Genomic DNA, 21,755 nt, shown 5'->3' with positions numbered 1-21,755 from the left:
CTTTTGTGATATTTGTACCCAACATGAGAAATCTGTATCTAATCATGATTCAGTATCATACAAACCAAAGTTGGGGAACAATTTGCAAAATAACTGGCCTTTTAAGTTTCAGATGTGTCAAAGTCATGAAATTAAGGAAAACCTGAGGAAGCATTCCAAAGTGAAGAAAATTCCAGAGACAGGACAGGTAAGTGCAACTTGTGCTTGAGGACTGGATCCTTTTACTCTGAAGGACCTTGCTGAGAAAACTGGTGAAGCTTGACTGAGATCAGTGGATGGAACGGTGGCACAGCCTCAATGCTAATCTTCTAGTTTGAAAGGCTCCATGCGGTCATGTAGGCAAATGCCCTTATCTTCGGGAAACACATGCTGAAGTATTCAGGGTGATGGGGCATCATGTAGGCAATTTACTCTCAAATGGCTTGGGGAAAACCAAGTTCTGTGTACTATTCTTGCAATTATTCTGTAACTTTGACATTATTTCAAATTTTAAAAAACATGTAAAAACATAATAGTGGATTAACTGAATAAATTGATATACCCAAATAATGGAATATTATGGAATTCGTTTAATGGTGTTTTAGAAAACTAAGTAATGGCGTGGAAAACTTTTAAATATATTGTTAATTAAACAAGACTATTACAACTTTACAATGAAGAGCTCATTATTTCATGTGTGTGTGTGCGTGTGTGTGTTTGTGTGTGTGTGTGTCTGTGTGGTTTTTTTTTTTTTTTTCAAGTAAAAGACTGGAAGGATAAACAACAAAATGTTAAACCTGAGAAGAGCTTCAAGAACAAAATACTGGAAAAGGGCAACGTGCAAGAAAAGTTTCTAAGAAGAGTAACTATAAAACGTGTCAAAGATGACAGAATAAAGAGAGAAAGATGTTGTCAAAGCTAAGGAAACAGACTTTTTAGAAGGAGGGAGTTGTTAAAAATGTCAAACGCCACAAAAAGGAAGTTAAGGAAACTAACATTTTAGATAGGACCTATTTTGTCAGGAACTTGAACTATATTAATCTTAATCTCTACCCAGCCAACTAATTGGTATTTCACATTTCACACGTCCAAAATAGAACTCCTCTTTCTCATCCCCTCACCCGCTCCTCCTGCAGAGTTAGCCTTCTCCGTAAATGACAGGGCTACTCTGCCATGACTCTGTCACTCTTCCTTTCACGTATCACATTCAATCCATCAGTAAGTCTTGGCTCTTCTACCTTCAAAACACATGCTAAAGTTGGCCAGTTCTTACCTTTCCTCCACATTTTAGCTACCAATTCTTATCTCCCCTCCCCATGTTTAGCAACCACCGTTTCTTACCAGAACTGCTGTAGCAGCCTCGTAACTGGTCTCCTTGCCTCTGACTTTTTTCCCACTCTATTTGCCACTTAGCAGTTAGAAGGATCCTTAAAAATTTTTAAAAACTCAACCAAAGTATGTTACTCAAAACACTCCCTAATTTCTCATCAACACTTAGAAATTTTTTACCTTTTGCTGCAAGAATGTTTTTTAAATAAGCTCAAAAGGTAAAGAATTTTCATGCTAGGTATAAAAGGTACAATTGAGATTTTGGACAAGGTAATTCTTTACCACTCTTGAAGAATAGTTAGCGTCCATGACCCTGATCACCATTGGGAAACAATTCTCCATGGGTCTCTTGTGTTCCCATATGTCTTATGAGCAAGACATTAACAGCTCTTTGTCACAGTGATTTTTAAAGGATGCTTGCATAACAGCAGCCTTGGAATCTAGAAATACTATTTCCCTTCAGAGCAAAAGGCAGACATGCCTACTGATCATTAGAAAAGATTTGGGTTCCCTAGGCACCGGGTTCCACTCCTGTAATCCACCCATTGTGGATATCAACTGGCCCTTTCAATGTTGCCCTGTGGGAATTTTGGCTCAGCACAGGGAACTAGCACAAACACTAATATCCTGGCTATTGCTTTTCCTGTGAATTACAAACTACTCTTCATCTGTTACCCAGAAGTCTTGTGTCATCCATTAGTATCCATGAAACTGTAGCAGGCTAACTTGTTAGCTTGCAAGCATGGTAAAGTCAGACTCTTCATGGCTCTTGACATTCACTCATGATAGTAGTGCCCCAAAGCTTTGCACCAACTGAAACACTCATATTTCTAAATGCTCAGCTGGAAGTTGCTGCTTTTTGAGAGCTCCATTGCTTTATGTGATCTGACCCTTCATTACCTCAATAATCTCACCTTCTACAACTTTTCCTCTAGCTCACTTCATCCTGTAATTCCAACATTCTTTCAAGCCTTTGAAGCACCTCGATTTACTTCCCACTCCAGGGCTTTTCTACTGTTTTTTTCTGCCTGCAGCACTCTTTCCACATCTTGACACGAGTTACCCCTTCCCTTCAGTGAAATCTCTTATCTAATGGTGCTTCCTCACAGAGGCCTCCCCTGCTTCTCCCCTCTCCCTTTATCCCACCTTTCCTTTTCATGATGTGTTACTGTCTGGTATTAGATTACGGCATTGATTATTGTCTATGATCTTCACTAGAATGTGAGCTTAGTGAGGGAAAGAGGACCTTTGTCTAAATTACTACCAAACTCCCAGTGCTTAAAGCAGTTCTGAGTGTATTGGAAGCACGTAAAAAAAAAAGTTTGTTTAATAAATGAATGAATTAAATTTAATCCTACTATGGGAACTCAATGCTATGTTGTTTATGAGACATAAACAGCTATTTCAAAATGCAGCCACTAAAGGATGATAAACAGTTTTACACAATCCTCTGCATTTCTGGGCAGTAGGGCATCTTTCACTTTCACTTCAAACAAGAAGTTGTTTTAATTCTCTTCCTCCACTGCTAGATCTTGAGCAAGAAATACATCCCAAAAAGAAAATGCAGAAGTCTGAAAACCTCAGGGCTCTCAGGTTGGAGATGGAGGTAACGCATCATGTAGCCATTTGGGGCAGCAAGCGAAGGCTTAGAACTTGTGTTCAACAAGGGACGAGAGCATTCCGATCGGAACAGAATTCTTTCCCCAGCTATGCTGGTCCAGTCACCAATGATACCCCAGTGAGAAGTAATGAGAAATATTTCAGATCCTTTAGAAAGCCTTTACAGTTTCCTTTTGTCCATAGTGATATACCATCAACTCCATAAGCTTGTTATTATATAGTGTGAGTTAAAGTCATTGTCAACCAATCACTCAGCACTATTTTTAAAACTCCATTTTCAAAGAGATCAATCCACCTGATACCTGGAGTGAGCAAAGAAGGTAAGTAATGAGGTTTCCAGAATGTGCTTTAAAGAGGTTTATTTCTACATAAGGATACTCTTCCCTCTTTATCCTACTTTTTCTTTTCATGATGTATTACTGTCTGGTATTATTTTACTGCATTGATTATTGTCTGTGACAATATCTCTGAGCTATTTATCTTCTGCTCACACCAAATCTTACAAATTAGGTATCATCTGCATTTTGTTACTGATAAAGAACACACTTAGGAGGATTTGGTTTGACGGACCTTGAGTGGAGATTTTAGGGGAAGTGTAGCAGAGGAGAGTATGAAGTTAAACTAGAAGTGCAAATGAAAGAAATGTTGAAGTGACTGGTGATCTATATTAAGGGTAAGGATGGGTAAAGAGGAAATTATGAAGGGACTGGTCAACTGGAAAACAAGAATTGGCTGCACAGTAGATCTGGATTTGTTCTCTCGTCTTTCCTGCCTTTGGACTATTTATTGTCTTGCCCTTCTAAATTTCTCTAGTTCTGAGGTCTGATGCCTTCTCCCCCAACTCCAACAAAGCCAAAATAACTTTCTCAGGCAGTTTTCAGGATTTTTGTTTCTGAGGAGCTGTAGTGCTGCACTGAAAATGTGAGATGTGACATGAGCCAGGGTAGGCCGTAGAGCTGCAAGGGCAAGAGATGATTCATATCCTTAGATGTTTCTGGCTGGTGGGGAGGGCAGAGAGATGTGGAGGTAATTAGCCCCCAGCATGGTAATTTTAGAATAAAGGCAAACAGAGGATGCTCTGAAGCACAGAAGAGGAGCATTGTAAAAGCAGTTAGTGGGTGTGAAGAAAGGCTTCCTGGAAGATACTGATCCCTGATGCCAGCCTTGAGGAATGAGTAGGTAATAATGGTGTTGGCAGCATTTCAGATGTAGGGTGAGGAGAAGGAGCACATTGCTGAGGGAGACAGGTTTCACAGCGTGAGTGTGGGAGTAGCGTGAGATGAGGACAGAGAGGCAAGCAGGGTCCAGGTGGGCCATGAAGACAAAGGGCATCCACAAAGGATGGAAAGCAGAGGTCATGTGATAAGGCTTCTTTTTAAGAAAGCTCTCTCTGGTCAAGGGTACAGAAAAGTACTGCAGAGACAGAAAAGTTACACTTATTTTAATATAGTTTGTAGCTGAATGTCTTCGAGTGATTATTTTTCAAGTATAATGATGAGTATCTAGAATTAGTTCTTGATATTTATTTGGGTATTGTTTTCTTTATCATCTGCCCAAATCCAGGTTTCTTTTACCAGGACTATTCAGCAAACGAGGAAGAGACAACAAATAGAAGAGCCTTGAGAATAACGAAAGGAAACGGGTGATGGAGAGGAATCTTTGCAGAGTCACAGTTCACAGAACAGACGTAAATGGACTCTTGGACGAACAATGAGTGCTCCAGTTGCACTGAAACTGAACAACGGTTCACGTTCCAAAGAAGCACAAGCGTTTTCTGTCTGTAAACTTCAGCCAGTAAAGGAAAAAAAGCCCAAAAAGATAATACTCTGAGTTTTTTACAGTAAAGGTGGAGAACATTTGTCTTCCATAGATAGCTGAAACATGAAAAATACATATTTTCTTAATATAAGAAAATTATAGAAGAACAGTAGTTTAGTCAACTACGTGAATGCAAACTTCTCTTGCCCATTCTACCATGAAGTTGTCTGGTTAACTAAGGACAGAGATTTGTTCCATTTTCTAAATAGTTAAAATCCTATTACTACTGCATTGCTTTTGTTTGTTCATTTTGAGACAGTATCTCACTCTGCAACCCAGATTGGAGTGCAGTGGTGCAATCACAGCTCACTGTAGCCTCAACCTACTGGACTCAAGTGATCCTTCCACCTTAGCCTTCTGGGTAGCTGGGACTACAGGTGCATGCCATCATGCCCAACTGATTTTTTAAGAAGTTTTTTTATAGAGATAGGGGTCTCCCTATGTTGCCCAGGCTGGACTCCAACTCCTGCACTCAAGTGATTCTCTTACCTTGGCCTCCCAAAGTGTCGGGATTACAGGCATGAGCCATCACGTCCGGCTGCATAGTAATTTTTATGATCTACCTTGGACCAGATAAACTGAATCATGGGCTTCAAATCTTACATTCCTTTCCAAGTTTCATGTTCCAAGCTAGAATTTTTATGTGAACAAATGCACCCTTATTAGCTTTTATTGAACTTCATTGATTTTAGACAGTGAGAGAGCTTGTGGTCACATTGAAGGTCACTTACAGAAGGTGCCGTAGGCACAAGGTCATTTTCTGTTCTTCCCGTCTGCATCGCCGTGTGAACTCGGACAGATTCATAAATGGAGGGTTCTTCCACTTTTCTTGGGTAGGGGTGCTTTAGAACAATCAGAGTGCCTGAATGTAGACAAAAAGTATGTAATCGAAATGTGTTCCTAGAAGAAAGGTCAAAATGCTAACTGGATAACTGACTGGATTGGAAAGTCTTTTGTTTTTTCATTTATTCATTTGCTCATTTTCTCAACAGTTATCAAGTATAAATTAGCTGTCAGGCGCTTAAGCTGGACACTGAAATATAATGCATGATAGAGACGTGCCTTGGCCTCCTGGTACTCGGAACTGGTAACAGATATGGTCGTTTAAATGACAGGGTGATGAGACCAAGGGCAGGGTGTGAGCAAAGCATCACCATTATCCCCAGATGCCCTGAAGAACCTTTCCATGAAAGGAGTCAGGACAGCTTTTGTAAAGGTGGTGACATTTGATTTAGATCTTAAGTAGTAACTGGAAGTTTTCCAGGAAGGCTTTGTGGAAGCTATGAGAACCAGACTAAACAAATGCACTGAGGTAGAGGAGCATCTATTCCATTGCCCTTCTTTCCTACCAGTTTCAGAATAAATTTGTAACAAATTCGTAGATTTTTAAAAAGTGAGCATTCTCTCCACTCTCTGACCCTGCCCAATTAACTAAAGTAACCAAACAAAGCCTCCGCATTTCTTAACTGAACATGACCTGACCAAGCTGGTGCTCACAAGTGATTGCCTCCCCTTCCAGCAGGAGGGGGAAGCCTCTAGGCAGAAAAAGGGCTCAGCCCAGTGGGGTAGACAGTGGGGGTTGGGAAATTTTGTTCCAGGGGCTCAGAGCAGTTCTGAGTCTATGTTTATGACATTTCCCTCTTGAAATCCTTCCCTCAGTCAATCAGTCAATCAGAAACTAGAAACTAACTACAAAAAGAGGCAACTTCAGGGGATTTTTTTTTTCTTCCTTGCTATGGTTTCTTGCTTTTAACTTCACGAGAGTCTTTTCTATAGCCGGCCTAGGATTGTGGCAGACATGGAATATATGTAAAGAATTCAGCAATTAATTCAACGAATGTTTGCAGAGCTTTGCACTGTGCCAGGTACTTGTCTAGGTACTGGGAATACAACAGCAAACAAAGGCGCTTACATGCTCTTATGAAGCTTATGTTCTAGGTATGGGGACAGAAAAAAAGTGAAAAAAATATTTTGTGTGTAAGAAGTGTTATGAAAAAAATGAATAGGACATGGTAAAGGGATAGAGAGTCAAAAAGGTGATGTTAGGAGAGGGTGATATTTACAAGGTGATCAGGAAGGGTGTCTTTGAAAAGATTTGAAAGATTCTAGAAAGTATAGAACCTGAATTAGAGTAAGAGAGAGAAAAACAAAAAGAAAAATATTTCCTCTGTGGTTAAAAAGCACCCCACTGTTAATGGTAAATCTACACAAAACATCTGGGCACTGTGGCTCACGACTGCAAACCCAGCACTTTGGGAGGCAGAGGCAGGTGGATCACAAGGTCAGTAGATAGAGACCATCCTGGGCAAAATGGTGAAATAGGATCTCTACTAAAATACAAAAAAAAAAAAAAAAAAAAAAAAAAATTAGCTGGGCATGGTGGTGTGTGCCTATAGTCCCAGCTGCTCGGGAAGCTGAGGCAGGGGAATGGCTTGAACCTGGGAGGTGGAGGTTGCAGTGAGCTGAGATCGGGTCACTGCACTCCAGCCTGGGTGACAGAGTGAGACTCCATCTCAAAAGAAAAAAGAAATCTACGAAAAACAAAACCCTCGTATGATACTTGAGTATATACAATGTCTGACTGTAAAACCGAACTGTGGCTTTTGATACTTGGGCACAGATAATGTGCTGCTGCAAAATGAAAAGGCTGTTGAGAAAAGCCAGAAGGGGGTGTCTGATCTTGACCTCCAAGAAGAATGAAAGCCTCTGGCCCTTCTTTCTGCCTCTCATTGGCGTCGCAGCATCAGGAACACAATGAAAAATGGATTTGGCCATTATCAGAACAGTCCCATTCTTGCACATTGTCTGTGCTATCTTTTGTCAATGTGATCTTCCCATAAGAACAGATCCAGTCATATGGGGAGAAGGGGCCGGCTACAGTTTCACAGTCAGAATGAAAGCAGCAGTACCTAAATCAAGAGCAGCCGCTGTGCAGGCTCAGGGGCTCTGTGAACACAGTGCTCACATTGCAGATGTGTGGTAAATTCAGTGCTGGCTCCTACCCCTAAGAAACACTCCCAGTGATGTGTCTCGCAGTCACTCTGGACCCACGGAAAGAGCATCAGATGCACAGGCAGAAAACAGGGTTCAGTTGTCACTACTGCCATTCATTCCTTATTGACCTTAGACAACAATGGCAAGCTTCTGCTCCTTTTCTCACTAATGAGAATAATTATGCTTCCTTCAGAAGGCACCAGATAAAGAAGTGTTTGTGGAAAGATTATAAAATATTAGATATTATTATTCTTTGACAGAATATTTTGAAATCCTTAAATAAAATTTGAATGATTACATATTTGGGGACATGGACTTTGAGATCTTAAAAAGCACCTAGATGCAAGGTTCTGCTAAGAATAAAAATGGTGGTAGTCTAGTAATTACTGCCTGTGATTACTAGAGATAAATTGGTGCCTCTTAAACACTTAGACCTTACAGAAGAGGAGAGGAGAACTGAAGCCTAGGGCTCAAAGCAACTCCCAAATTAGATACATTTTGAAACCTTGTGCTTTATCTTCAAAGTTGAAGCTAAATTTTCATTCTACGTATTTCACATATTTAATACCTAATATGAAAACAATGCTTTAAATGACACTCTTGAAAGATATACTTAGTTGATATGACCAGGCACACACATCGCATAATAATACCTATGTTAATTTTTTTTTTTTTTTTTTTTTTTTAGGTGGACTCTCGCTCTGTCCCCCAGGCTGGAGTGCAGTGTCACGATCTTGGCTCACTGCAACCTCCGCCTCCTGGGTTCAAGTGATTCTCCTGCCTCTGCCTCCTGAGTAGCTGGGATTACAGGTGTCCGCCACCACACCTGACTAATTTTTGTATTTTTCATAGAGATAGGGTTTCACCACGTTGGCCAGACTGGTCTTGAACTCCCGACCTCAGGTGATCCACCCGCCTTGGCCTCCCAAAGTGCTGGGATTATAGGGGTGATCCACCGTGCCTGGCCTAATTTTTTATTGCTATTGTAGCAAACTGCCACACACATAACAGCTTCAAACAACTCAAATTTGTCATCTTACAGTCTGGAAATCAGAAATCCGAAATGGGTCTCACTAGTCTAAAACTGACAAGGCTGCTTTCCTAGTGGAGGCTCTAGGGAGGATTCATTCCTTGACATTTTCCAGCTTTGAGAGATGCCCTCATTTCTTGACTTGTGACCATCTTCCTCTGTCTTCAAAGCCAGTAACAGCCAGTCAGATCCTTCTCCTGCTGCCATCTTTCTGCTTCTCCCTCTCTCGCTCCCTTCTACTTATGAGGACCTTGGCAATTACAGTGGTCTCATTTAGACAGTCTAGGATAATCTTCTGACCCCAGAGTTATCGGATCAGCGCCTTAATTCCATCTGTAAACTTAAGACCCTCTTGCCATGTAACATGATATATTCACAGATCCAGGAAGAGATGTGGACGTCTCTGTGGGGGCTTTATCCTGCTACCACAGTGTCAGTCCCTGGAGCAGAAATGGCCATAGGGGCCAGTGTGCTGCAGGGTAAGGATCTCAGGGCTGGACTGCTGCCTGAGCCTGCAGTGCTGTCACGTTTTGGTATTAGAGAGCCACTGCCTCTCCAGCATGTGCATTTCCAGCCTCCGTGAGCCTCTTCCGTGCACATATGGATCAAATTTATCTTTGCATCCCTACAACCTGATACAGTTTCTGACATAATGAAGGCAGATGAGTGAATGAATGAATGAATGAATGCTACAGTAATTCAGGCTTGAGCCAGGGAAGAGCCTGAGATGAAACAGCCTCCAGGTCCACAACTCTCCAGGCCTGGGGCGAGAAGGGACAACAACCGCAGGCAGACGTGGCTCTTTAAGTCTCTACTGGGGGAACCCAAATTCTATTTTGAAAACCTCCTCTGAAGTTTAATCCAACAAAAGTGAAACGAAGGAAAACGGTATTAGTCAACCAGGAGAGTAGCACTGACTGTAGATTGATTTTAACTAGTAACACCACAAATGAGGCTAAATTGTGAGATGAAGAAGATGACAAAGTACTTATAAAATGGTAACTTATATTGATAAATATCTGGCGTCCTAAAAGACAGTTCTCCTTAGCTGACTACTCTTGCCCAAGGAAGAGCCAATATATAAATTTCTTGGCATGGCTGTGAGGCTTAATGATTTCCCCTTCTGCAGAGATTGTACCTCTCAGTATACAGAGATAGACTCTCCATAGCCATGGGACCTGGCCCACCAGACCTGGCCCCGCCTTTGAACATGGGACCTGGGTCACACTAATTGGATTCACTTCTTGGGGATCCACTTAATTACTTCTCTAAAGAGAAGATCCACCAACTTCGGTTTCAGAACTGCATGAAGTAGACTATTGTTTCTTGCTTTGACATGAAATCTGGTTTCAGAAAGGCTGGGTGGAGGTATACGTCTTAGATGATCAGAGCTGAACCAAGACAGGCACATCAATTGACTGAAAGCCTCAGAGTTGCCATGATTACTAAGCAGGTTCCTTGTTGTCTCTTGGTTGTTCAATTGCCCTTAAATTCTGGGAGAGTATATTGTTAATATCCTTTTTTAAAAATCTGCTCTTTTTCTTGTATTCTACTCCCTTAAAAAAAACAAAACAAACAAACAAAAAAAAAAAAAGAAAAAGAAAAAAAACCCTCGCTAGCCAGAGTTGGTTTCTGTCATTTGACATGAAAAGAAACTTATCTACTGTGGCTACCACAGACTCTTAATACTTTGCACCCAAAGTCTAAGATAGTGTCTCAGCTCCGGGTGAAAGGAACTCTGGGTTACTGAGATTCAGGCCAAATGAACTCCAGGTCTCAGTTGGGAGAAAAAGGTAACAGGAGGCAGGAGTAGCAGAGCAAGAAGAGGGAGGAAGACCAGTAACCACAGGCCTTGGAAACTTGGCTGTAAGTTTCACTTCAGTTTCTGAACTACGTAAAGGTGACTATTGTTTCCTGCCTTTGATACGAAACCTGGTTTCAGCCATGTTTAGTAGAGTTACATTTTTGAGATGATCAGAGCTGGACCAAGGCAGGCATTTCCATTTACTTCGACTGAATGGTAACTTACAATTTTGTGTAAGCGTCACATACATAACTGTATATAATAATGTGAAATTACATTGAAGGACCTTTTATGCTGTATTCCAGCAGGAATTCAGAAAGAGAGTAAAACCAGTCTCCATATTTAGGCATTGGTTTGGTATCTGAAACAGAGTATAGCATAGGGCACACAAAACTCCTAAAGAAAAACTATTGTTTAGAGTATTTATTTTATGCACTGAGGTCAACACTTATTCATCAGATAACCCAGCTACCCTGTACGGTGTTTGAAGGCAAAATAATATCTAATTTATCTTTCTATATTATCAGTGGCTCACAGTGCCATTTCACTCAAAATGTATTTGTTGAATTAAATCAAAATCAGATCACGTCCATCCGTGTTTCGTTACTGGTCTCAGGTTCAGAAAACAAGCTCTGCAACTGGTGTAACGACTTCCTCTGTCCCCTCCTTCCAGTGAGAAGTAGATTTACTGAGATTGGTGAGAGAGAATAAGGATATTCAAGATCTGTTTCCTTCCTTCTTTGCCACCTGTTCTGCAGATGGTCTTTAAACCATGTTCATTTACATGTGAAGGGGCTTTAGGATTTAATTTCCAGTCTCATAGGATACTAGGAGAGGCACACCAGCTAGTCAGTGTAGGAGAAAATTCTGTCCAAATATCCAAGTCAAGTCACTCTTTTTGGAGTGCTTACTTGATTCTACCACTTAAATGAATCTACTGTGGAACTGGATTAAAGTTTGAAGAGGACATCACAAACATTTGATAATTGCAAATTCAATTGTCCCTAAACTAACTCTTCATGATAATATCAAAGAACATACAGCATTTGCATAGAACTTGATGGAATTAATAACCATAAAAAGCTTTATTAAATAAAAGTAATAATTATTGAATATTTATACTATGCTAAGAATCATTCCAAATGTCTTAAGTGTTCATTCAATCTTCACAACAAGTCATTAAAGTGTGAGCTATTACCATCAAATCAATTTTATAAGATGATGAAACGGAAGCTCAGAGAGATTACATAACTTGCGTGAGGGAACACACAGAGCCGGCAAATGGCAGAAGCTGGAGTTGAAACCTAGAATTCGTGTGTTTACTCATTATACCATAATTATTCTCAGCCTTGACGTCATCACCATGGAAACCTCTAGGGCATGTGAAATGCTGTGCTCTATTGTGGGCAACAGTTGACATGTATAAATCAAAGTTTGAAGAAATTGATTCTTTAGGAGACAGCTTGAGGAAAGGAGATGTGAGTTTTTGCTTCTCCGTTTCTAACCAGGCCTCAGTTTTTTCATTTACAAAGGAGAAATGAAATAGTCCCTGAGCTCCCTTTCATCTCTAACATCCTGTAAATCTAGTTAAGCATACAGGCCCAAATAAGGGGAAAAAAACATCAAGAAGCTTAGTTATCAAATGCTTGTACTGCTTCCTGTAAATGTACAATATTCTTTTGAAATACTTTGTTCCTGCTGTCATTTGATCTTGCCTCTCATTTTCCCTTTCTTTCAGTTTCTCATTCAAACTTTAAATTTTACCTTACCTTATTATAATTAATGTGCTCTTTGATATCCTTGCTCTTGAGACATGACTAAGATGAGCCTGCCTATATGGTGAGATGCTTTCTTGTCAGCTTTCTTATGTTTTAAAATTTCCTCTAGTATAATTTCTGAAATAGCGATTTATGGAAATAAAATGGGAATAGCAATAAATACAAAGGCAGAAGTTAAAGTTGATTCACAATTTTTAGAGCCATGGTTTTACTTCACATACCAAACACATTATTATAGACTTTAAAGAAGAGATATAGAAAGACTGAGGGATAGGGCTAAGACATGTGTTACAGCCCTGCCATGTCCTAAAATCATTCTATTACATTATTGTGGTGGGAATTCTTCCAAATCCATTTAAGGCCACACTGTGCCATGGCAGCAATGTATTGCAGTGTCACTGTGGGATCAGTTTCAAGAGATTGCAAGGTGCATGGAAAGCATCTATGCTTTTGGACCAAATTAGCCTAGATGCCAATCTCAGCTCTGAATTCTTCCAAATCCATTCAAGGCCACGCTGTACCATGGCAACAATGTATTGTTACTGTGGGACCAGTGTCAGAAGACAGCAAGGTGCATGGAAAGAATCTATGCTTTAGAACCAGATTAGCCCAGATTCCAATCCAAGCCCTGATGTTTACCAGCAGTGAAAACCGGGCGAGTAACTTAAAACCTCTGAGTTTTCATTTCCTCATCTGAAAATAGGACCATTGTATGCATTATTACTGGTGGTTGAGATGAAATAAGTTGATGTAGGGGAAAACATCTTAGCAGAATGCCTGGAATCTAGCAAACACTCTAAAAATGCTGGCTTAATTCCCTTCTCATCTGCTTTTTCCTTTTTTGAACAAAACTCATCTATAGTCTGAGAGCATTTTTTTGCTCGACATCACTGGTCATTAGAGAAATGCAAATCTAAACTACATTGAGATATCATCTCATGCCAGTTAGAATGGCGATCATTAAAAAATCTAGAGACAACACATGCTGGAAAGGATGTGGAGAAATAGGAACACTTTTACACTGTTGGTGGGAGTGTAAATTAGTTCAACCATTGGGGAAGAGAGTGTGGCAATTCCTCAAAAACCTAGAAATAGAAATCCCATTTGACCCAGCAATCCCATTACTGGGTATATATCCAAAGGATTATAAATCATTCTACCATAAGGACACATGCACACATATGTTCATTGCAGCACTGTTTACAATAGCAAAGACCTGGAACCAACCCAAACACCCATCGATGATAGACTGGACAAGGAAAATGTGGCACATATACACCAGGGAATACTATGCAGCCATAAAAAACAATGAGTTTGTGCCCTTTGTAGGGACATAGATGAAACTGGAAACCATCATTCTCAGCAAACTGACACAAGAATAGAAAATCAAACACCACATGTTCTCACTCATAGGCAGGTGTTGAACAATGAGAACACATGGACACAGGGAGGGGAGCATCACACACTGGGGTCTGTTGTGGGGGGAATAGGGGAGGAACAGTAGGGGTAGGGAAGTCGGGGAGGGATAACATGGGGCAAAATGCCAGATATAGGTGATGGGGGGATGGAGACAACAAACCCCATTGCCATGTATGTACCTATGCAACAATCCTGCATGTTCTGCACATGTACCCCAGAACCTAAAGTGCAATAAAATATATATACGAACAAAAAAAAATCATAACATTTCATCATTAAAAAATGTTAATTGCTTTAGATTGTTAACCACTTTATCAGGTTAAGAAATTACCTTATGTTCCTCATTTTCTAAGAGTTTTTCTTTGATTCGCTAGTTTGATTAATTATATTTATAGATTGTCTAATGTTAAACTATTGTTGAGTTTCTGTGACAAAACTGATTTGGTCATAACATCATCATTTTTATTGATTGTTGAATGTAGTTTGCTAGTATGTGTTTAGGATTTTAAAATCTATATTAATAAATAATAATGGCTTAAAAAAAACTGAGAGCATTTTTTATTTTTGGCAAACATCTACTAAAGAAGTGAATCCTGGTTGTGGTTTGGCAAAATTCTAAGTTGTCACTAGTGGTTTGTGGAAGAATCACCCAATTCTCAAATTATAATGAATTTTAACCTCATTATTTAAAAATGCCACCTGGGTGGTGTCACAAAATAATAATAGCAGTAGCAGTCATCAAAAGATTGGGAATCCCCATATCAAAACAAAAAGAGCAATGGAGATTTGACATTTACAAAAAAACCAGACAGGATCTCTAAAACTGAGAACCAATAATTATAAAGGGCAAGCACAAACATAGAACTTGACTCGTATTATATTTTCTCATGCCAGTTAGGTGATTATAGTTACAACACAGTTTAATAAATTGTACATGGCAATTTCATGTTAAGAAATATTGAAACATAAACAAAAGTTAATGGTAAAAGTAATTTTTTGTTCTAATCATATTTAGACATTTAAGCATAAAGATAAATGCCAGCTACATTTTCAAGACCATATATATGAAACTTAGCTAATTACAAGAGGATACAACAAAATTAGTAAGGGACCAAATATATTTATACTAATAAAATTTTCAAGTCTATTTGAGTTTAGAGTTCATACACAGATATGAATATGTTTTATTTGATATCGTACTATTGAGACAGCCAGCTGGGAGCGTGGGTCCCTGGAAAAACTCCAAGCAGCCTGCCCCCTAAGGCGGAGCCTTAGGAAGTTGGTGCCTTTGGCAGGGGGGAGGGGCCTGGCCCCTTCTCTTCCTGGGTGGAACATAGAATTCAGACTGCTGGACGGAAGCGCTCTAGCAGGGACCCTGGCCAAGAAAGGGTCCTTGTTTCTCTCTTTTCTTCCTTTTCACTCAGTAGAACTCTACTTTACTCACCCTTCAAACCATCTGCGAGCCTAAATTTTTGTGGCTTGTGGGATGGATGGGGCCCAACCCTTGACTAAACTAAGGAAAAGTCCTGCAACACTATCACACATGAAAGGCAAATTCTGAATTTAATCATCACTGAGCATACATGCACACAAAACATGCAACACAAAACATTCAAATTATGCTTTTGTAAACTTTGAAAGTTAAAATTGTCAGAAGTTTGCTAGTTTTGGTGTTGCCAAGCAAAATGCAATGCAGGCATTGTTATTAGTACTTATTTTTTCAGGTCCTGGGACATAGCAGGAAGCAAAGCTGACAGAAGTCCCTCTCTTCATGGAGTTTACACTAGTGTGGAAGGGGAGGTATTTTAAAAAAATTAAGTGAATTATATTTTTCAGAAGTTAAAAGAGTCGTTGAGAAAAATAAAGCAAGAGAGTACATTGTATGTCTCTATCATGCACTTGAGAAATTACTAGGATTTAAGAATTGGAAGAATCTTCAGAGTGTTTATGGGTACCGATAAAAAGAAATTAGAGTGAACAGAAGCTTTAATGGAGATTAGAGAGATGAAATAGAGATTATGACAAGGGAAAGGGAAATTATCCTAACAGACTCTTAGTTGGTAGCAGGCTTAGATCTTGCTTAGAAATCCTTGCTTTTCAGATTAGCAAACAGAAATCCTGAAAGTGTAAAGAGTAGAGAATAGGAAAAAAAAGATATCTTAAAATAGCAGTGATCTACTTAGGTCAGCCCTTTTATCTATTTCGAGTGCAAAGATTTTCTTATGACCCAGAATCAAATATTCTGAGTTTCACTCTACTGAAGGCATTATATATAACTGCAGGGAAAAAGTGTAAAGTTTTGGTTATTTGGATGTTATTTCTGTTGTCCTCAAAGGTAATGCCACTCGTGCCAGTGGATAAGTGTATTATAAGAAAGTCCCTATTTAATAAACATATCCTCTAGGCCTTGCAGGTTGAGACTGGGCCTGGTTGGGGTCTGGCTGACAGGAGTCGCCTGAAATATCCAATTCTAGTCCTTCTTATTTTGGTAATCTGAATTTGAGTGCCCTGGGAGGGCCTTGTTCATTTTGTGGACAAATGCTTTTCTTAGTGATGTTAATCAAATATAATCTATAAAAAGTATTTGTACTTCATCTGATGGTGAACGTGAAATCATTAGCCTGACGATGTCTTGATCACTGAGAGCCAATACTAGGAGCCCATGCTTAAATGAACAAGGAGAAAAGATCTGTTTTTAGAAGGTGGCATCTCAGTTTCCATTCACCATTCTTTGCAGGCTGCAGTGCTGACTCTGTAACCTACAGGACCTTCTGGGCTTACAAGTCATCATGACTTGAGCATTTTTTCCCGAGGCCTAGTACTTCCACAGGGGCAAGATTTGAATACTCATCTGTCATGGGTTTTGCCTGTTGTTCCTGGCCTTGATAACTTTCCCTTCATTTGGCTGAGATAGATAAAAGCTAGTGGACTCTAACTTAAGGGCTGGAAGCCAGCAAGTCAAATGCATATCCAGCAGCACCAGGGGCTGGAAGCAGGAATTCAAATGGCAGCAAATTTCTTGTTGGGTAATGAATAGAACAGAGGAGAGGCAGTGGGTGGGATAAAAAATTAGTTTCCTGAGTTATACTGTAATATATAAAATGGTAATTATAGTCAAGATAATATAGCAAGTTTGAGTTGTAGAGAAACTACTGTAGAAGTCTGGATTACAAATCCTTACAATCTCTAATTCATTAATCATAAGGCTTCTTTACTCAGAGCAGTGTATTTACAGGAAGATTATCACTGTCCCAAATGCAGTATCAAAACATCTTTATTTTGGAGCATCCTTAGATGATCCTCTTGCCTGGCGATTGGATCAGTGCCAGAAAGGTTCAACCAGAAAGCACTGCAGTCATTTTGATCTTACATGTTTTGAAATGTGCCAGTAGGCAGAATATGTATATTTTCCCTAACTTGGAGAAGGCCCAGGAAGGAGCACAGAGAACGATCAAGGAAGTTGAAAATAGAGTCTAGGAGAAGAGTTTAAAAGAAGGGAGCTGTCTTTGGTTGGAGGAAAAAGAGAAAGCAGAAAAATGACAACTCTAGTGGCTTTGAAGTTTACAAAGAGTTCTTACTCAGTTATCCATTTATGCATTTATTTATTTACCCGAAATGCCCGGTAGTGGACCAGGACTTGGCAGAGATAAAAAAACAAAAGCTAGAGGGACACAAAAACAGAGCTCTGGCTTTAAAAGTCTCCTGTCCATTGTCAGTGACCAATAGCTGAACAAAATCAAATGTAGAGTTGGATACAAGTAGGAAAAGAGACTGAAGGGAAGGGATTTGAGGAACTGAAATGCTCGCCAAGGCCAAGGTAACCACGGAAATAAATATACCTCCACCTGCCATTTGTTCATGAGAACAACTGCTGGATAAATGGGGAAGAATTTTCAGAGTGGATTGGGAGAGTTTGTACCAGAAGAAAGAAAGAAAAAAAAGGTTATAGCTTCATTTTGTAGTTTGGATTATTCTGTTTTAGACCTGGTATGGTCAGTATAAAGAAGAGCAACTATTTTCTAATTTCTGCTGTGCACTTCTTCTGTGCTAGACACTGTATGAGTCACGTCGGGGACCATCCGCACCACACAAATAGCAGAAAAGGCAGAAGACAATGATGGCATCCCTTCCCACCACATTGAAGGTGACAGAAAGCCCACTGGCAAGTTTACCAAGAAAACACGTATGTATGATCTCACAGTAACTGGCTGTGTTATTAAGTACTGGGTTCCTCTTGTGCCACAGGTTCTTGGAATTTCCTAGTCTTTGATTTACTGAGGTTTATTATTATTTAGGGCAAAAATGTTGTCACAAATACAGGGATGACCTTTTACTGTATTAAAATAATATAAATAAATAATATATTCAATCTTAGATAATTAAAGTGCCAAGATATAGACTGTTCTTTAAAAAAAAAAAAAAAAAAACGTGAATTTTCTGGTTTAGCTCTCTAACCATTCAAACAGGAAAATTCAAACTCTTCCAGCCATAGTTAAGTCTAGCTTAAAATGTTATTTAAAAAACCAAGACAATAGAAACATAATTTTCTAACTCAGGAGAGCACTTCCTAGTCAATATTTTCAATGATACTCAGTGATCTCTGTGAACATTTGTGTGGGAATTTTAGTTTTAAAATGCTCAAAATTTACTTCTGTGGGTCTCACTCACATGCATACTTCCTCTACCTGAAATTATGAATAATTAAAAAGTCATTTTTACCTTTGTTCTTTTTGCGTATATTATATATAAAATCTAAAATGGATAGCCCATTTCAATGAAATTCTGTGTTTTTAATCAATCTATTAAGTAACACATTCTGAGACTGTATCTACATTATACAAAGTACATTGTTTTCTCCTCAAGATAATGCTAAAATATAAATGACATTCTTTAATTGAAATCTACCCTGTAAACAACATTTGATAAGTCAAGTGTCTGCTCACAGCTTACCCGTCTCACTTCCAATCAAAGGCTGATTTGCAAAATGCTTGACAAAATCCTTCAAAGACGAGAATTCGTTAAAGCCAAATTTAAATGAATATCCAGTATATTCAACGTGAAAGTGTTTAACAGAATCTTTGGCTCTAAAAGGAAAAAAGAAGTATTTAATGTTATTTAAGAAATAAATATCATGCTGAAGGGAAATATGGTCTTAGATGTTAGCATCAATATTAACCTTTTCTAAGAGCTGAGAATTAAGCAATCATTGAAACCATTGTCAATTTTTTTCTTTTTGTTTTTTAAGAGGACCAATTATGTTTTAATACAACAGAATGTAAGACTACAAAATGCTAAAATATTACAAATATTCATGAATTGCTGAGTTCAAACAGTATAAATCAGGTAAAAATATTTCATGACAATTATTTCTTTTTTTAAAAAAATTATACTTTAGCCGGGCGTGGTGGCTCAAGCCTGTAATCCCAGCACTTTGGGAGGCCGAGGTGGGTGGATCACGAGGTCAAGAGATCGAGACCATCCAGGTCAACATGGTGAAACCCTGCCTCTACTAAAAATACAAAAAATTAGCTGAACATGGTGGCGCGTGCCTGTAATCCCAGCTACTCAGGAGGCTGAGGCAGGAGAATTGCCTGAACCCAGGAGGCGGAGGTTGCGGTGAGCCGAGATCATGCCATTGCACTCCAGCCTGGGTAACAAGAGCAAAACTCCGTCTCAAAAAAAAAAAAAAAAAAAAAAAAATTATGCTTTAAGTTCTGGGGTATGTGTGCAGATGGTGCAGGTTTGTTACATAGGTATACACATGCCATGGTGGAGAAACTACTGACAATTTTAAACAGCGCCACTAGTTTCTCTTGGCAGAGTGTGTCTTTTCAACATTTTTTTTTTTTTTTTTTTTTTTGAGACAGAGTTTTGCTCTGTTGCCCAGGCTGGAGTGCAGTGGCGTGATCTAGGCTCACTGCAACCTCCGCCTCCTGGATTCAAGTGATTCTTCTGCTTCAGCCACCTGAGTAGCTGGGATTTTAGGTGTCTGCCATGATTCCCAGCTAATTTTTGTAATTTTAGTAAAGACTGGGTTTTGCTATGTTGGCCAGACTGGTCTTGAACTCCTGACCTCAGGTGATCCTCCTGCCTCAGCCTCCCGAAGTGCTGGGATTATAGGTGTGAACCACCATGACCACCCTCAACTTTTCACTATAATGGAAGACAAGAGACTGTTCCTCCCTATCAATTCCTAGACTTAACCAAAAGAGTCCTTGAATGTTACACTGTTAAGGGGCATGAATTTAAGAAGGGCAGGGAATAGGAATGATAGAAATGGCAGATGACACCTTCACCACACTCTCCTCTGTCTTGGGCTTTCCTCCCTTACTTGTTTGGGAGTCAATCAGAATTCAGCTCTGTCGCTTGATTAGTTATATGAGCCCAAACCTTTTCCTCCCATGCATGCTCCACTGCCTACTGAATAAAATATCAAATTTCCTACATTGTTATTTTCCACTTCATTTTTGGAATGAGGCAGAGTATTAATATATATATCTACCTCTCCACTGTATTTGACCCCATTCTATCTCTCCAGCCTCACTTCCTGCTATTCCTCTCTGTGCAGCCCATGCTACAACATTAGCATGCATCAGAATAATCTGGAGGGCTTGTGAGAACCCAGCTTGCTGCCACCTCCACCTCCACCCCTGCAGATTCAGATTTGGTAGATCAAAGGTGGAGCCTGAGACTGTGCATTCCTAGCATGTTCTTAGGTCACACACCTGGTCTGGGGACCACACCTTTAGAACTGCTGCCCTCGTCCAGCTGGACCTACTGCTCTTCAAGGAATTTCCACTTCTGTCGCCTTCATTCGTACTGTTTCTTTCTCCTGAAACAATCTGTCTCTGTTTCTGCTGGTAGAAATCCCAGCCACTCATTAAGTTTCAGTTCAAGTACCACCTCCTCTGTCAAGTATTACGTGATAATTTCAGCTTAAATTCATTGCTTTTTCTCTTCTGAACCACCTAAACACTTATCTTGCTTTCTTTTATGTTATTTATCAACCTCTACTTTGTAGTATGTTATTTGTATGTGGTCTTTTTGGCTCTGTGAGGCTACAATTCCCAAAAATAGGGTCTTTGAATCTTCTACAACAGGGGTCCCCCACCCTGGGGCTGCAGACCAGTACCTGTTAGGAACAGGGCCATACAGCAGGTGAGCAGTGGGTGAGCAAGCATTACTGCCTGCGCTCTGCCTCCTGTCAGGTCAGTGGTGGCATTAGAGCCTCAGAAGGAGCCTGAACCCTCCTGTGAGCTGCACATGTCGGGCATCTATGTTGCGTGCTCCACATGAGAATCTAATGCCTGATGATCTGAGGTGGAACAGTTTCATCCTGAACACCCATTTTCTACAAAACCAGTCCCTGGTGCCACAAAGGTTGGGGACCACTGTTCTACAGTAATTATCAAAGTGGCTGGTGCAGAATAAATGCTTTCAAATAGTCATCATTAAAAGAATGAACAAATAAGTGAATATAAATAGTCATTCTACTGAATTAGTCTGTGGTTTTTGTCACCTCTGTTACTAGTTTTTTTTAAAAGCATTCTCAAGTGCTTGTTATGAAAATCAATAATTTATTCTCTAATTTTTATGAAGATGAAATATATATATATCCATTTATAAAAAGCTTATGATCTGATTACTCAGACGAGACATACATAGGTGAAAAGTTAATTACTTTTCATTTTTGGAAGATTCATGCCAGGGGTCCCCAGCCTTCCCCATGCCAGCCACATAACAAGGAAACTTCACCTGTATTTATGGCTGCTCCCCATGGTTTGCATTCCCACTGAGCTCCACCTCCTGTCCATCATTAGAGGCAGTAGATTCTCATAGGAGCAAACCCTACTGTGAACTGCGCATGCAAGGGATCCAGGTTGTGTGCCTTTTATGTTAATCCAATGCCTCATGAACCGTCACTGTCTCCCATCACCCCCAGATGGGACCATCTAGTTGCAGGAAAACAAGCTCAGGATTCCCA

General features: G+C 39.7%; 1 protein-coding gene across 1 annotated transcript in view; it reads right to left on the bottom strand.

The window, feature by feature from the left end:
• Nucleotides 1–21,755, bottom strand: part of DAPP1 (dual adaptor of phosphotyrosine and 3-phosphoinositides 1) — a 54,799-nt gene that overhangs the window by 11,613 nt on the left and 21,431 nt on the right. Inside the window, exons 3-4 of the mRNA XM_003929517.4 lie at nt 18,722–18,855; nt 5,478–5,608 (exon numbers count right to left, since the gene is read on the bottom strand). Coding sequence (XP_003929566.1) covers nt 5,478–5,608; nt 18,722–18,855 — 265 coding nt within the window. The remainder of the gene's footprint in view (nt 1–5,477; nt 5,609–18,721; nt 18,856–21,755) is intronic.

This window comes from Saimiri boliviensis, chromosome 3 (assembly GCF_048565385.1).
Source record: "Saimiri boliviensis isolate mSaiBol1 chromosome 3, mSaiBol1.pri, whole genome shotgun sequence".
In the NCBI taxonomy this organism is placed as follows: domain Eukaryota; kingdom Metazoa; phylum Chordata; class Mammalia; order Primates; family Cebidae; genus Saimiri; species Saimiri boliviensis.
Note: the sequence above shows the minus strand (reverse complement) of the source record. Positions and strands in the feature narration are given on the sequence as shown.